The sequence below is a fragment of the Artemia franciscana genome, chromosome 13, assembly GCF_032884065.1.
Source record: "Artemia franciscana chromosome 13, ASM3288406v1, whole genome shotgun sequence".
NCBI lineage: Eukaryota > Metazoa > Arthropoda > Branchiopoda > Anostraca > Artemiidae > Artemia > Artemia franciscana.
The window spans coordinates 23,314,682-23,332,517 of NC_088875.1; the positions used below are offsets into that span (position 1 = coordinate 23,314,682).

The following is a 17,836-nucleotide window of genomic DNA, read 5'->3' on the forward strand; positions in this document are numbered from 1 at the left end:
AGAAAAGCTTCGAAGATGCGAGAAACAATTCCTGTTTTGGTGCTGATTGCTTCCAATAAGGAATGTGACTCTGAATTGTAAAAATGTTCTGTGTCGTACTTATACTCAGGTAGTTAAACCTATTTGTCTACCTAAGTGAAAAATAATAAAAGAGTTATTATAATAGTAATAGTAATTACGTACTATCATTTATGATAGCACTTTCAGGAAGACTACGAAATGTCTTAAAAAGGACAATTATGTAAGAACAAGGACTTACAAGTAGTCACCTTTAACCTAAAATTGGGATAAATTAGCTAAGTACTATGACACAATTTAAAGGGCAGAGAAACCCAAAGAGACTGAATTCCAGCCAGAAACTGTCGATAACGAAACTTATTGTATTTAGTGCTGCAAGCGTAAACCAAGTTCATTGGAAAACAATAGACCCTATTTTGTTCATAAAAGTCTTTAAATTCTATCACTTTATGTCCATCCCTAAATCGATATACCTAAAGGAAAGAAAGCAGGTGTTTTGAAGAATCAAGTTTCCATGAAATCGCAAATTACAATCGAATGAATGTTAAACAGTCCTAGAGATACTATGAAATTGCTCCTTTTAAGTTTAAAATACCAAGAAACATATATTGAAGAGAGCTACTTGGAGCAAGAAAAGACATTTATTGTAAATAACAGCTTTTGTAGACTAATTTATGTTCTATTTATTTTTCATTTTGTGGTTCTTGTCGTGTTTAAGGAATATCAACGAAAAATTATTGAGACAGAAACTAGCATAAAAGAAGCTTTTTAGTCCATAATTTTCTAACTTTTTTATAGAGAGAAATGAAGCACTTTTCAAAGATTTTGATAACATTCATTATTTGGGCAGTAGATTAGATGCAATATAAACTATATAATTGACAAAGTTACTACTTCAGTTATAGAAAGTTTACTGATATAGCCTTTAGAAATAAAGCGTTATATTTTCGAGCAGGTGACTCTTTTCTAACACTAAAGGAATTTAAAAAAAGACAGAAAATTACGAAAGAAAACAGTTTTTATTGTGAACAAATAATATTGTTCTAAGAAAGAGGAGAATGTTTCTCATAGTTTCTACAAAAAATACTACGGGTGAAAATGCAGAGGCTGGTTCATGCTTTATCTTGCATCAACATTATTAATTTCGGTGGTGGTGCGGAGCTCGTCCGGAAGGAAGCAGACCTTGATTTGCAGACCACGTGCCACTGGATATAGGGGAACCCCTTAACTAAACGCTCCACGTAAAGAGTGGCCTTGACCTCACAAGGTGGGTGGAGTCCACCCCAGGGACACTCAATAGTTAGGCTCTCCTAGATAATCAGGTTCCAGGCCTAGGGTCGGTTGGGCTTGCGACCCCACACCCGAACCTAAGTGCAACGAATAGTGATGTTTTTGCCTCGGATGATCGATCTTCCTTTTAACCTTCAAGACCTCAACATGTCCTTGGATCGAGATTTTACCATCGTTTGAACCCTATTGACCAAGGTGGTCTTCGCTTAGCCACCTGGATTGTTCTGAACTTTAACTTCCCTGGAGCGAAGTCAATACTTGCGCTAGAACTCAAGCATTCTGGTGTGACTGTAGCAGGCGTAATTGAAGCTCGCCTTATAGGAAACGACTCTGAAGACATTGGTGTAGGCTATTACTTAATCAGGTTGGGTAATCAGAAAACCAAAACCAATAGAGTCGAACTTGTGTTAGACTCTCGGACCAGGAGGTGTCTCCTTTCTTACGAGCAGATATCAGACAGGATACTAACAGCGAAAATCCAGCACAAACATGGAATATGGACCATCATTGTCTGCTACGCCCCGACAAATCAAGCCTCAGATGAGATGAAAGATCGTTTTACTGTCTAGCATCCTCGCACAAGTATCCCCTCATGATGTTTTAACCCTTCTTGGCGACTTTAATGGCACTTTCAGAGATAGAAATGGCGTTTGGGACAATGCTCTAGGACCTGTAACACCCAACTGCTTGAACGACAATGGGCTGAGGCTCCTTCATCTGTGCAACATGCATGATTTTGTGATCACCAACATCCTCTTCCAAAGGAAAAAGGTTCACAACTATACCTGGTATAGCAATGACGGACGAACAGGAAAGATATTAGACTACATAATTGTGTCCCGGTGCTGGCGTTCCTCTATAGCTAACTGCCGAACTTACAGAAGTGCAGAATTGAGAAACACCGACCACAGGCATGTCGTCTTTAACCTTAGACTATGCTTGAAAGCACAGAGATGTGATCTCCGTCCCCCCCAAAACTAGACCTGAAAAATCTCGCAAACTCCAACATGTGCCAGGTTTATGCTGTATCCATCTCAAACCGTTTTGATCGTCTTGGCGCTGTTCCCTCCTAAACGCCCCACCCTTTACACTAAAGTTTGACTCTCTCTCAACTCTACTTTTTATAACAGTAAAAAAACTTTAGCGTAAAGAGCGGGGCGTTGAGGAGGGAACAGCGCCTTTCATATACGGAGTAATTTCTGTTGGTTTTGAGTTTTAATGTCGCTCCTTACTTTCAGTTAAAAAAAACTTTTTTTTTTATTTAACTAGCTGGGTCCCGGCGTGGCACACGGTAGGCTTCCATATATGGATTCTCATTTGTCCCAATTCCTTAAGAATGACCCCTGAATCACAAAGGCTGTAGAATAAATAGTTTAAATTAATAAATTTACTGTAGCGTAAAAAGTGAGATATTAGGAGGAGGTGATCCCCTCATATGCGTAATAGTTTCTCTTCGTTTTAAGTTTTAATGCTGCTCCTTACTTTTAGTTGAAAAAACTTTTTCATGTTTGTTTTTTCATTAGTTTTTTAAAAAATGCAACAAAATCCTGCACCCTTTTCATAGAAATTTTCTTCCCCCTTTTCAAATTGCTCCATGGAAAGTTCCCCCTGCATAACCCCCTCCCCTCTACCCCTCCCCCAAACAAAAAATCCCCCTGAAAACGTCTGTACCTTTCCCAATAACCATTACTATATGTAAACACTGGTCATAGTTTGTAACTTGCGGCCCCTTCCACGGGGACTGTGGGGGAGTAAGTCGTCCCCAAAGACATAGTTATTAGGTTTTTCGACAATGTTGAATAAAATGGCTATCTCAGGATTTTGATCCGGTGACTTTGGGAAAAAATGAGTGTGGCATGAGCCTATGTGCCCTCCAATTTTTTCGGTCACTTAAAAAGGGAGCTAGAACTATTAATTTCCGTTAGAATGAGACCTCTCGCGACATTCTAGGACAACTGGGTTGATACGATCACCTCTGGAAAAAAAATAACAAAAAATAAATACGCATCCGTGATCTGTTTTGTGGCAAAAAATACAAAATTCCACATTTTTGTAGATACGAGCTAGAAACTTCTTGCGTAGGGTTTTCTGATACGCTGAATCTGATGGCGTAATTTTCGTTAAGATTCTATGACTTTTTAGGGGTACTTTCCCCTATTTTCTAAAATAAGGCAAATTTTCTCAGGCTCGTAACTTTTAATGGGTAAGTCTAAACTTGACGAAATTTATATATTTAAATCTGCATTAAAATGTAATTCTTTTGATGTAACTATTGTTATAAAAACTCCGTTTTTAGAGTTTCGGTTACTATTGAGCCGCGCCACTCCTTATTACAGTTCGTTACCACAAGCTGTTTGATACAGGCAGAATGTTCTTGATTATTCCTCTTCTTTTCTCCCTATAGACCATAGATAGACCATAGATGATATCTGTAGGAATGAGTTTATAATGGGTCGGAGGTAATAGACTTGGGACTGTCTCTGCAGGATTTTTCTCTTGTTGATAGAAGAGCATCGCCAAGTCCTCGTTCTGCACTGGTATCCGGGATTATTGCTTTTCCTAGGATCATAATTTCAATTATTTAAAGAACATGAAAATGGAAACTCGGGATGTAACAACGTTAAAAAATAACTATCGCATAGTCATTTTGACTGAAGAATTCAGACGGTTTGAACTTGACTTATTAGGAGTTTCAGAAACTTATATCCTAGGTGAAGGAAGCATGAAATTAGGTGATATAGAATTTGTTTACTCAGGCAAGAAGGATGGGGCACATAGGCAGGGAGTAGGCTTCATGATGAATAAGGAAGCTGTTGAGTCTTGTTTAGGCTGGGATGGTATTAATAATAGAATACTAATTGCTCGTTTTATGACTATAAAGTTCAGAGCATCAGCTATTGTAGTATATGCACCTGTTGAACCGACTGACACAGATACTAGTGACTCAGATGAATTTTACTTACAGTTATAGGAGTGAACAGACAGGGTACCAGCTAGAAACACGGTTTTTTTACTATAAGATTTTAACGTCCAGGATAGATGGTACCCTAGCCCAGGTAAATTTGGTGTAGTAAAAGAAAATAGTAATGGCTACAGACTTATGCAATTTTGTAGGTATCACAACCTAGTTATATACAGTGTTTGGTCATAAAATGAAAATAAGTTGGCATGGTATTCACGTGATGGTAAGATAGCAAACCTCATTGATTATGTTATTGTAAACGGAAGACTAGCAGAATCAATACAAGATACTAGGGTATATAAGAGTACTGTAATTGATGTTAAAAGTAAAGATCATCATCTAGTAGTGTCTAGGGTTAACTTAAAACTAAAATTTCGCAAGGGAAACTACCTCCCGAGAAGTTATGATGTTGGTAGACTCCAGGATAAAAATTTGAGAGAAATGTTCCACGAACGGTTGAATACTAAATTTGAGAGTTTAAAATTTGATAATATGGAAGATGAATGGAATATTTTTAGAAAAACAGTTTTTGAAATTAATGATGGTGTATTAGGGGAGAAAGTTAAGGCTGCAGCTAGGAATATTAGTGAAAAGCTTTATGTTTAATAGAGAGCAGAAGGGGTTTGTACGAGAAATATCCGAGTGATAGATCATATGAAACAAAAGGAATGTAAAGAAAGTCCATGGATAATATTGCCAAGGATATGGAAGATGCAGCATAATAGTAAAATATTATACTGGCATTTTGATAAATTCCGAGGGAATAGTCAATTCAGACTTGCCCCAGTCAAAAATAGCAATGTGGCCACGATTAGTGATAAGGAAAGAGCTAAAGAGAGATGGGCAGAACATTTTGAGAATGCGCTAAACCGATATACAGGTGCAGGAAAAGATAAAGAGCAAAATGAAAAAGTTTGTGATACCTTAGATGTGAAGGAAGATTTGTTTTGTGGGGAAGAATTAGCGACAGTACCAAAAAGATAAAAAAAAAGGCTCCAGGTGCTGATAGTGTAGTAATGAGTTTCTTAAATAGGGTGGATCGGAGGCTAAAAATAATATACTGAAGATTATAAATATGATTTTTGAAAAAGGGTAAGCACCTCAGGATTTTAGGAAAAAACTAATTAGAACATTGTATAATAAAGGTGATAAGCGTGAATGTCGTCATTATCGAGGCATTAGTCTGGTCTCTGTAGGTAACAAATTATTTAGTAATATGATACTTTTTAGACTAAGAGATGTTGTAGACAAAGTTTTAAGAGAAGAACAGTACGGTTTTAGAAAAGGTAGAGGATGTGTCAACCAAATTTTGCCTCTTAGGTTAATAATTGAGAAGTGCCTTAGTTGTCAAACACCTTTGATCCTCAGTTTTTACATATTATGAGCAAGCGATCGATTCTATTGATAGAAGAGCTTTAGCGAAGGTCTTATTTCCATATGGTATACCAGACAAATACAATAAATTGATTAGTGCTATGTACGCGGATACTATAGCTGCGGTTAAGGTAGGAAATGGGGTTAGCAGCTGGTTTTGTATCAAATTTGGATTGTTTGGATTGTTTGATGGACTTTGTCTTAAGGAGCACAGGAAAGCAATGGGAGACCACGGAAGCAAATGGGAAGGAAACAATTTCTTGACCTTAAATTATGCTGATAATTTAAGCATATTAGATGGAAGTGTGAGTGTTTTAGAGGTTTTGCGAAATCAGGGTGCTGGAATAGGTTTGAAAATTGATAATAAGAAGACTAAGTCGCTGAGGCTAGGAATAAGTGAAGACGAAAAAATGACATTGGGTAACAAAAAGATTGACCAGGTGGGCAGCTTCCCCTTGGCAGTTTTATTAGTAAGGACCTTGGGAGCAGTAAAGATATTAAAAGTAGAATAGCCAAGGCTCAGGATGTTTTTTCACAGTTAAAAAAGCTTGGAAGAATAGGAAAGTAAGTCTGCAAACCAAGATTAGAATATTGGAAGCTACAGTGATGATAGTGGTCAAATATATCTCTGAAGGATGGGTGTCCCGAAAAGTGGATGAAAATTTGCTAGATATTTTCCAGAGAAATTGCTTACGGATTGTTCTGGGTACCCGGCTGACTAACCGTATTTCAAACAGTAGGCTGTACGAAATTGTACGTAAAGTTGAATCCCGCTTTCTGCTGGCCACATTCTGCGGATGAAGGCTGACAGATTACCGAAGATTGTCCTTTTCAGTCAACCTCCTAGGGCTAAACAGAAAGCAGGTTGTCCTCGTTAGGAGTGGGAGGGCCTCATAAATTAGGATTTAAACGAAACGGGAACTTCCTGGAAGGGTGTAAAAAGGGAGGCTTTGAATAGAATGGGTTGGAGGAGGAGCGTATGTAGCTCTGTTGGCCTCAGGTGGTATGGTGCTGCGGTGAGTTATTAGTAGTAGTCGTAGATCATACACCCGTTGTTTTCAAGGTTTTCTTTTTTTAGTTTTTTTTTTTCAAATATTAGCTCTGAATTCTGTTTCATGAATCCGGATTGTCACTGAATATGGTATTCGATAAAAAAAATTTTCAGCATAAAAACAGAAGAATCAGAATGAGTCAGATGTTCCTAATGAAAAAGGATCGAAAAAAAGCGCCAGCTTTAAGTCAAAAATCCTCCCAAATCTCGTAACAAACATAAAACTATAAACATTTGTATTTTATATTTTATTAGAGCTAAAAATAACAATACAGATTCCTTCTAATTTGTCAAATGCTCTTATTTTTTTTTACTATCGCCGCTAAATTCTTATAAAAGTTAAAGAATGAAGATAGAAAAATTGCATTTCTCCGGAAAATATGTTTCCATCAATGAAAAATAGAATTTTACGACAGTCTTCTCAATACCGGAAACACTTCTCAGCATCATAAATTTACTCCATTGAGATTTTACCTGTTCTGAATACAACCATTTAAAATTTATTGGACCCAATTTCATTATTTTACCATTCAAAGCACATGCAAATCTTCGCACGATTTTGACTTGGCATCATGGCATAACACTTTGTCCAGTAGTTGCATTCCTGGAATTTTGAAGCTTCCAGACCGACGACATCCAGACTTTCGCTTTTTCTTTGATGATTTTTTCCTGATAAGTCTTGTTTCTTCATCATCTGAGCCTCTTTCCCCCTTTAGTCGTATTTGCTTTAGAACTCCGACTAAAAGCTCGTCCACATTATGTTGAATTCCACTTGATGTTTCGATAAATTTTGTATCAAATGACGATGCCAGTGATTTCCCCTCTGAAAAAATAGTTGGGTAAAAGTAAAACAATAATGGTTTAGAAAAAATTCGGACGGAAGTAATTTCAGAGATATGAAAATACAGTTTTAATACAGCACCTAGGCCCCCTCCCACGCTCTTTTTCCCCAAAAGTGACCGGATCCAAATTCTGAGATAGCCATTTTATTCACCACAGTCGAAAAACGTAATAACTATGTCTTTAGGGACGACTTACTCCCCCACAGTCCCCATGGGAGGGCTGCAAGTTACAAACTTTGACCTGTTTCTACATATAGTAATGGTTACTGGAAAGTGTACAGACATTTTCAGGGGGATTTTTTTTTGGTTTAGGGGGGAGAGTTGAGGGGGGGTTACATGGGAGGATATTTCCATGGAGAAACTTCTCATGGGGGAAGAGAATTTCAATGAAGGGGGCGCAGGATATTCTTGCATTATTTGAAAAAGAATGAAAAAATAAATATGAAAAGTTTTTTCTACTGAAAGTAAGGAGCAGCATTAAAACTTAAAACGACAAAAATTATTACGCATATGAGGGGTTTACCTCTTTGTTATACCTCACTCTTTACGCTAAAGCATTTTTAGTAATTTCAACTATTTATTCTACGGCCTTTGTGATTCAGAGGTCATTCTTAAGGAATTGGGACAAAATCTAAGCTTTAGTGTAAAGAGCGAGGTATCGACGAGGGTTGAACCCCCTCATATACGCAATAAAAACATACGAATATAGAAGTTACGTAAGTTAATTCGTAAGTTACGTATATTTTTTACCAATGAAAACGTTTGTAAAAAATTAAAAGTTCTAGTTGCTTTTTTAAGTAATTAAAAACTTGGAGGGCAGCTAGGCCTCCTCCCACGCTCATTTCTTTTCAAAATCTTCCGATTAATTGCAATAAATTAATATGCAAATTTCGTTTCAACTATTTATGTGCGGAGAGCCAAGATCAAAACATACATTAATTCAAAAACGTCCAGAAACTAAATAAAAAAAACAAGTTTTTTAAATGAAAGTAAGGAGCAACATTAAAACTTAAAACGAACAGAAATTACTCTGTATATGAAAGGGGCTTTTCCTCCTCAACGCCCCGCTCTTTACGCTAAAGTTTCTTACTGTTTTAAAAATAGAGTTAAGAGAAAGAGTCAAACTTTAGCTTAAAGAGCGGGGCGTTGAGAAGGAAAAGCCCCTTTCGTATACGGAGTAATTTCTGTTCGTTTTAAGTTTTAATGCTGCTCCTTACTTTCATTTAAAAAAACTTGTTTTTTCTTTATTTAATACAGTAAAGAACGAACTCTATGATCAGATGTAACCCATCTGTGTGGGTTATATTCAAACATGACATAACGTTAAACATGATAAAACATCTGTAATTAGCAGTTATTACAGAACATTGGCGATGGGACTGTCCTCTCGAGAAGTAGAATCAAAGTTTGTTAATCTGCAGTAAGGGTGTTATTATTATGTGGAGCGGGTTTTGCATTATTCTATTTACATTATAATTTGCATTATGCGGGTTCTGGCATTATTATAATTTTTTTAAAATGAGTGGAGTATTTCAATAAAGATTTTCATGGGATGTACAAGTGATATTCAACTAATCAATACTTTCAACGCCAAAACTCTCGCCCCGAAACATGAATATATTTTGCTCATATTAACTTTTTTAGAAAAATCTACACCGGGGAAAGTTACGAAATTTGTTGCAAATCCATTGTCTTGAAAAACAAGGAAAACCACTTGTTTTACATGAGAAGCATCGTTTTCTTTTCCGCTTTCTCCCTATCCTCGGCTAGCAGGGCACTGGAAGATCATAGAGAGCTGTTTAAGAACCCATTTTAAGGGAGATTGTTATATATACTCACTTTTGTAATTAAAAAAACACAATATTTAATATAAAATTGAAAGAGTAAAGAACGAACCCCAGGAAATCAGCCAAAGTTATTCAAATATAATATCATACCCAATATAACATCATGTTGTACACGAAGATGCAGTTGTTTGTCAAAAATTATATTTATTTTTTAATATTCAATTTTGTTGATTACAAAAGGCACTAAATATAGCAATTCTCTTGCAAGTAATTCCTTGAACATCTCTATCTAATGTTCTAAATCCTTGCTCATTGCTACCCAACACAAAGTAATTTTCCTTGTTGTTCAAGCCAGGAGGATGTAAGCATCTTGTATAGGGCTTTTGACCATGGCAATTTCAATGGTGTGCTTTTCTGTTTCAATCTGACGCCATTTACCGGGGTCATTACCAAAATTCCCTGTAATTTGTTTTGAAAAAAGAATTCTACAATTAAAAAAAAAAAATTGAGGTAATATTGACTCTTCCTGAATTGGGTATGAAGGGTGATTTTTTTTTGTTCTATCTCACGAGCCTCTTTTTTATTTTTCTTACATTGGCCCTAGTTTGTTCTTTACTAGGTTGCAGCTACCGCTCCAACCAAATTGTACAGTAGACTCAAAATATTGAACATAAGGTTCCCAAAACATCACCTCCCGAGACATCGACCTTACTCAAACTCTGACCGACACCCTAAACAGCCACTCTAGAAAAGACTAACAGCGCTGACAAATGGTACCCTCTACGCTGGCGATACTCATTCAATCAATCAATCAATCAATCATTGGGTTTATTGTCAATTTAAAAAATAAATTACACATAACAACAATACTCAGTCCATTCCTGGACGCCAAGATCCTCAATCGTTACCCTTTAAACTTAATACGCAGCGTAGTCACTGCTCCTACTCTCAGAAACAACCTTACCTCGCATTTATCCAACTTAACTACCAACTGTCCTCCTGCCCTTTGCCCTAGGGGAACCAGGATACACTGCCGAGCAAGAGCTATAAGTAGTTCAAAATAAAGGTACTTCAAATAGGTAGTTCAAAATAAAAGAAAATTATTATTGTGGAGCATGGGTAATTTTAACTCTATGGACATAGAAACAAGAATGAATTAAAGAAAATGACTCAATGTTTAATGTGTCCCCATATTTTAGTTACCCCATCCCATGACTATTCCTAAAAATTTACATTACTGTAGTTAATTTCGGGAACAAGCACACATGTAAAAGAGCAACCCGTAAGTGCAATATAATAGATAAAAGTGATCTTACGACACTTCAGACACAATCAGTATTTATTTTTAAGCTTTACATCGTCTTCACATGTATAAGCATTATGTGACAAACTCAGCAAAGCGCAAAAGAAGAACCTTTCGCTATAAAAAGAATGCTTCATAAAAAAAGGATGTCTTCTTTTTGCCAAGGGAAAAAAATGCATACAATATCAAATTGCAAAAAATTAAAATATTTCCGGATCGAATTCAAATTTGGGCCAGTTTATAAAAATAGGACCGATAACGTATAATATTTGAAGTCTTTATATCCTGAAATTCTTTTTCCTCAATGAAATTTTACCTTAGAGCTTACAAAGTAGAAGCGGCTTCTGAAATTTAGACAAAGTGGTTTATTTTAAAATTCCACAAGCAGCTTTCAATGTTATCAGATTTTACTTATTTTTTAACCACTATTTACTACTTTCTTCCAAGAACCTACTAGTACTTTTTTTTGTAAGAATTTTATTACAAGAGAAAAAAAGACTTGGAAAAGCGTTTGAGTGAAGTTCAAAGATATACTATCCAATTTAGATACAGATGTATCTCTTGCCTATAGGATGTTATTAAAATGGAGAAAGTTATTAAACTGCTTATGAAATAATTGCTTATGAATAAACTGCTTATGAATTATGAAATAAAGATGAAATAATTCATCTTTCACCGAAAACACACTTTACTATAGCATAACAATGTGAATCAACTTCTACTTGATGTCCGTTTCTACAAAGCAATCAATAGGTGCATTTGTTGTAACCCATATGACCCTCCAAAAAAAAAACTTGTGCACAATATGCCCCCTAGTTTAGTCTACTTATCAGATCAAAGTGGGCTCTGTATTGTTATTTTTTCTTTTTTTAGTTTTCCCCAGAAATCATCACATCGAACCGAGAGTCTGAGAAACTTTAGAGGGAGGCTTACTTGATTTTAAAATGAAAGTTCTAGTGGCCTTGTTAAGAGGCAAAAGTTTTCGGAACGCAACAATAGATATCTAGGCTATACTTACGTGGTTCCTGGTGCCAAAGGTCTTCCCCCAAGGCCACCTGTTTGAGAATATGTCGCCCCATGCCTCTATAAGTCCCATCAATATATTAATTATGAACATCGGTTCCTGTCTTAAAAGCTAGGGCTGGTTCCCTTGGCACGTCCTCATAATAAGAAGAGTCAGCACCCCTCACTTTTTTGAAATTTGGAAGGATTATTAGCATGTGTTTATTGGGATTGGACATCGGTGTGCCTGATGAGGATGAAATATGAAATATGCAATTGGAAATGGTTTCTAAGGAGACTTGATGGGTTATTAGCAAATGGTTTCGTCAATTGAATATCCATTGTTCATGGAGATGAACCTTTTTAGGCTGTTAAGATAATAAGGAAATTTAAAACCCAATGTTATAATTTGATTGATATGACCTTGACAAGGCCAGAGCTTTGGCAAATGTACTTAGATTGCTTGCGAATGTTTCATTGAATATTATTATAACACGGATGACGTAGCAAGACTGTGTGTTTTGCCATTTTGATTTTATTACGAATATAAGGACCTGATAAGAATTTTTAGCAGAAGTAACCCTTTGAATTAAATGATGACTTTTCTTTAATTTTCTTTTTCTTGTTAATGAATTAGATTTTTTTTGGGTAGACGACATTCACGTAAGTTTTTTTCTTTTTCAGGACAACGAAATTGTTATTTTTTTCTTAGCGACAATCACGTAAGGTTTTTTTTTCTATTTAAGCTTGTTTTCTTTTTCAGGACAATGGATTGTTTTTTTCTTAACGACATTCACGTAAGTTTTTTTTTTGCAATGACAGTTCACATAAGATGAAACATTAGCTAATTAATTCCTTTTTCAAGACAACAGAACCCTTTTTTTGCAAACAGTTCAATTAGTGACAGTTCACGTAAGAGAAACATTAAGAACAAACCATTTGAGCGAATTAAGTTTTTTTTAACCCTTTTTTCTTGTTAGTAAGTTAGGTTTTCTCGTAAACCATATTTACGCAAGGTTATTTTCTTTTCAGGACAACAGAATGTTTATTCTTTCTTAACAACCTTCATGTAAAGTTTTTTTTCTTCAGGACAAACGACTTTTTTTTTTGCTTAAGGACAATCACGTAAGTTTTTGCTTTACAATGAAAGTTCACGCAAGACGAAACACTAACCAATTTTATTCTTTTTCAAGAAAACGGAACAAGTTTATTTTGAAACAAATTGTGTTTTTTTTGTTAATGAGTTAGCTTCTTTTGTAAACGCGTAAGTTCACGTAAGTTTTTTGAACTATTTTTTTTAGTTTGGTTAATTTTACCCCCTTTCATTGCCGTTGTTACCACCTCCCACTTATGCTAGACCTCTCATGCATGCCACTCCACAATGCCGAATAAGGGTATTCTGTTCCGTATTATGTCTTTATTAGGTATGTTTTTACTAATGTATCAGTAGCAGGGAATTGAACTCTAGATAGCAAAGGCAGTGGCGCCATTTCAGAAAACCTTAGGGGGGGCCAAAAATCGATTTTGGGCCCCCATCCAGCCTTAAAAATTTTAAAATTTTCGAACATGCCTTTAGGTACCGTACTACCTTTGGGGTTCATATTTTGCAGCTTATTTAGGGACCAAAAACAGTACCAAAATAGAACATTTACTGTATAAATCAGAAACTTACGTACAGTTACTTCAGCAATGGATATCTCCTTTGCTTCATCTTTGCGAAGTCGTCGACAAGCTTCTCAAAATTGAGCTCCTTCACTGCAGCTTTCTCAGAGAATATAAGCAGCAAATGCGAAAGTCGCTCGTTTTCCATCGTTGTCCGGAGGTAGTCCTTCACAAAGGTCAACACAGAGAAAAAACGTTCATTTGAGCACGTTGTGAGCGGGAGTGTGAGGACTACCCTGACGACCTTAAGAAGCTCAGAATAAGCTTCTTTCAATCCTCCGAGGTGTTCGAAGACATCTAAAGCATTTGCCGGTTTCTGTGGAAGCTGCGACACAAATGCACGAGCTATTAAAGCTTGACACTTCAGCTGCATAGTATCGATTCCCGCCTGATCGAAGTATGTCGCGATCACAAAAAGTAAATCTGAGTCCATAAAATCTGTGGATTTGGGGTGAAGGCAACGTGTGGCTTCTAGCACTGGCAGTTGGACAGAAAAACGCTCTTCAAACTCATTTAACACTCTGTCCAAAACCTCGTAGAACTCTCTCCGCTTTTTTTCTTCCGTTGTTGTGCTTTTGGAGTCAATGTTGTGCTTTCCAATTGTTGTTGTCATCAAATAGTCTCTTAGTCTTCCGGATATCTTCTGAACTCGTTTTGATTTAACAGGTATGGCTGAAGAGAGAGCACTTGTTTCCGACAGATCAGCTCCAACATTAATGGCCATCTCTTTAGACTTGCCGTATAGGACACGAAAATACTCGTCATCACGCATTTTCCTCAGTTCGTTCTTTTTTTGCACTGATCAAAGTGCAAGCTTCTGAGATGACCAGATCTGCTGCCTGTAGTTGTTCAGAAAGAGGGTTTATCACTGCAAGAACTTCGTGAATGACATGCAAACTGAATATGAAGGGAAACGACTCTAGCTGGTTCTTAAGGCCCGTAGCTTCTGCCGCTGCCTCCCTGTCAGAAGATTCTTGAACTACTGACAGAACTGCGAGTATGCAGTCATATCTAACCAGGATCTTAGCCACTGATCTATACCAGTAAGACCAACCTGTCACTACTGTCCTTTCAAGCGTTAGCACAGGCACATTGGCAGTTTTCTGGGCTTCGACGAACAACTGGTATCGAGTGTTGCTGTTGGAGACGAAACTGTAAACTGTTTGCAAAACTGAAAATACTGATGAAATTCTTTGTATTTTCTGCATACAATCGCCAATGACAAGGTTAAGTCTATGGGAATGACAGTGTGTGTACACCGCTTGTGGTGCTTTTTCCCGGAGACGGGCCTGTACTCCTGAAAAGTGTCCGCTCATTACACTGGCCCCGTCATAGCACTGTCCAACACACTTTGACCAGTCAAGGCCGATACCCTTTATTTCGTTGTAAATGAAGTCGGCCAAACTCTCAGCGTCAACCTTGCGCATGTGGTAGCAACCTATGGCCCTTTCTTTGATTTTCAGGTCATGAACATAGCGCACTAAGATCGCGAGTTGTTCCTTTTTCGAGAGGTCTTTTGTCTCGTCAACAAGAACGGCAAAATATTTTGCTTCTCTGACTTCTTTCGCGATAGAACTTTTGATTTCATTTCCTATGACCTCAATGTAGTCGTTTTGGTACTCGTGTGACATGTAATGGCCATAGGCCTTACGAGAGTTTTTCATCAAGTCAGGGTTGATTTCTGTTAAAAGATGTACTGTCTCTACGAAATTCCCTTGATTGGCACTAGACTCCCCTTCATCATGGCCACGAAACGCAAGACCTTGCCGTCCAAGTAATGCTGTAGTTTTTAGTAGAGCTTTTACGTACTGTCTATTCTCTAGTATTTCTTTTTCGCGTTCTTTGGAGAGGCATGACGCAACAGATTCGGCCGCCTCCGTCTCAATAGCTTTAAACTGAGTCAAAGAAATGGTACATGCTTTGTGTCGGTCGCTGTTTTCGTGCTGCCGTATCAGTTCAGAAATGTCTTTCCACTTTCTAAATCCTATATCAATGAATGCTCTAGCTCCATACCTTTCGCCTGATCTTAGCGAAGATCCACTGAAATGTCGGCAATTGAAACAGAACACCGAGTCCTGTTCTTTCGAATATTCGAGCCATGGGTATTTCAAGAAATAGGAGCTGTTAAATTTTCGTTTGCGATTCCCGATGGTAGTGGCGGGATAGTCAGTCAAAACTGGTTGGCAGGGGTTATCATACGGGTTCACGGACAAATCGGTACTGATCGTTCTGGAAGCCATTTCCTCCGTTTGTGGTTCGCGCAGGTTTGTCTCCTCAGAAATGAGTCTCACGTCCAGGGTCTGCTCGTTTCTCGGTAAAACTTCGGTTGCCGATGGATTGTCCCTTGACGTCCCAGCATCACTATCCTACAGAGTAATCAAGTTTTAATTAAAAACAAATTAAAAGTGATGTCCCAGTTACTTCTTTTACCAGGACGTGAATTGTACATAATTAACATAGAAAACAACACAAAATTTAGAGCAAGCCACAACAAAAAACATAATCAATTCAACTACGAAGCTATAATCAATTAGTTCGTGGTAACGAACTTCAAGTAAAAAAGCGACACGGCTCAATAGTAACCGAAACTCTAAAACACGGAATTTTGATACCTATAGATGCATCAAAAGAATCAGATTTGTACGCTAATTTCAAATATATAAGTTGTATCAAATTTAGTTTTACCCATCAAAAGTTACGAGCCTGAGAAAATTTGTCTTATGTCTGAAAAAAGGGAAAAACACCCCCCCCCCTGAAAGCAATATAACCTTAACAAAAATATCACCATTTAATTCAGCGCATCACTGAACTTTACTGCAGGAGTTTCAAGCTCCTATCTGCTAAAATGACGAATTTTGGATTTTCTTGCCAGAAGAAAGATCAAGGACGCGTGTTTTTTTTTCCAGGGGTGATCGTATTGACCCAGTTGTCCTAGAATATCGCAAGAGGGCTCATTCAAAGGTAAATTAAAAGTTCTAGTGCCCTTTTTCAAATGAAAAAAATTTGGAGAGCAACTAGGCCCCATCCCACCCTTTTTTTACCCTAAGTCACCTGATCAAAATTTTGAAACAGCCATTTTGTTTAATATATTTAAAAATTTAATAAATATGTCTTTAAAGATGTCTTAATTGTCCAAAGTCTCTGGGGGAAGGTGTTCAATTTGTGGACTTTGCCCTTTTTTATAAATAGTTTTTTTTTATAAATAGTATAGGTAATTGCGAAGTATACAAACATTTTCAGTTTTTTTCTGGTGGGGGGGCAGCTCGAGCAGAGGAGGTTATGTAGGAGGATCTTTCCATGGAGAAACTTTTCATAGGGGAGCTGAATTTTCGATCAAGGGGGCACTGGATTTCCAAGCATTATTAAAAAAAAGAATAAGAAATTAAATGAAAAAAAAGTTTCTTCAACTCAAAGTAAGGAGCAGGATTGAAACTTAAAACGAAAAGAAATTATTACATATGAGAAGGTTCACCCTTTCGTCAATACCTCGCTCTTTACGCTAATTTTTTTTTTTAGTACAAAATTCCTATACAAAATTTCTTTATATATCTTGCTTTCTATTTACTGGCTCAATTTCACGCTTGGAAGTGTTAAAGGTAATTGTCCCAGTAAATTTTAACCAGGATTGTATTGTTCAGAGGATGTTTCCAAGGGGGATTTCTCCGTGGAGGTGAAGCCAGACTTCCTGGCTTTATTTAAAAAATGATCAGAAATTAAATAGAAAAACAGTTTTTCAACTGAAATTAAGGAGCATTATTAAAACTTAAAAATAACAAGAATTATTACATATAAGAGGGGGGTTGCCTCCTCCTCAACACTGCGCTCTTTATCCTAAAGTTTAAATTTTGTCCCAATTCTTTAAAAATGACTCCTCAAACACAAAGGGCGTTTTATTAAAACAGTAAGTAACTTTTTTACAAATGCTGAAAAACTTTAGCATGAAGAGCGGGGTGTAGAGGAGGGGGAAGACCCCCTCCTCTATGGGGGCACTGTGGGGGACTTGGGGGGGATCCGGATTTCTGGCAATTCCGCGAGATCGGTACTTCCTGAGGCAATAGGACAAAATTTAAAATGTGGTAGATTTACTTACAGTCGGTTTGAAAAACGAAGCCAATCGTCGTTGCATCTTTATTTCTTCTTCTTTCCTTTGGGCTTTTATTTTCCTTTTTTTTGCACCACTCGCACCGGATGAACTCATGTTTCAATAATCCGATTTGAACTTGTACACAACTTAACACTGTTTCACGGTTCTTTATTTGATGAAGGGTAACGAGAAACTAAATACAAACCCTGGTCTGGATACCCAATTTCCAGATTGTTTTTCCAGAAATTTCCAGATGTTAGCCTACACATAAATGTGCCGACTGACGGGATTCATTAATCACTGGAGAGACTTCAATGTCACAGAAGCACCCGAGCCCAGAAAGGACTTTACTTTACAAACCCCTGCCAAAAGGGTGACCATAAATTAATTAGAGAGAACGGCAAAAACAGGATACTTTCTTGAAATGCAATAATCGTCGAGTATCTTGAATTTGCTATTTA

The 17,836-nt window shown here is 37.1% G+C and overlaps 2 protein-coding genes across 2 annotated transcripts in view; one reads left to right on the forward strand and one right to left on the reverse strand.

Annotated features, from left to right (window-relative positions):
* The first annotated feature begins 3,904 nt into the window (after nt 1-3,904).
* On the forward strand, nt 3,905-4,279 carry LOC136034279 (uncharacterized). The gene has a single exon (XM_065715420.1). It carries the CDS (start codon nt 3,905-3,907, stop codon nt 4,277-4,279), a length of 375 nt encoding a protein of 124 aa, XP_065571492.1.
* A 2,633-nt stretch (nt 4,280-6,912) lies between these two features.
* The window catches only part of LOC136034280 (GTP-binding protein RAD-like), a 66,522-nt gene continuing 55,598 nt past the window's right edge, over nt 6,913-17,836 (reverse strand). The window contains exon 5 of the mRNA XM_065715421.1: nt 6,913-7,518. Within this exon, the coding sequence (XP_065571493.1) occupies nt 7,226-7,518 (293 nt within the window). The 3' untranslated portion in view covers nt 6,913-7,225. The remainder of the gene's footprint in view (nt 7,519-17,836) is intronic.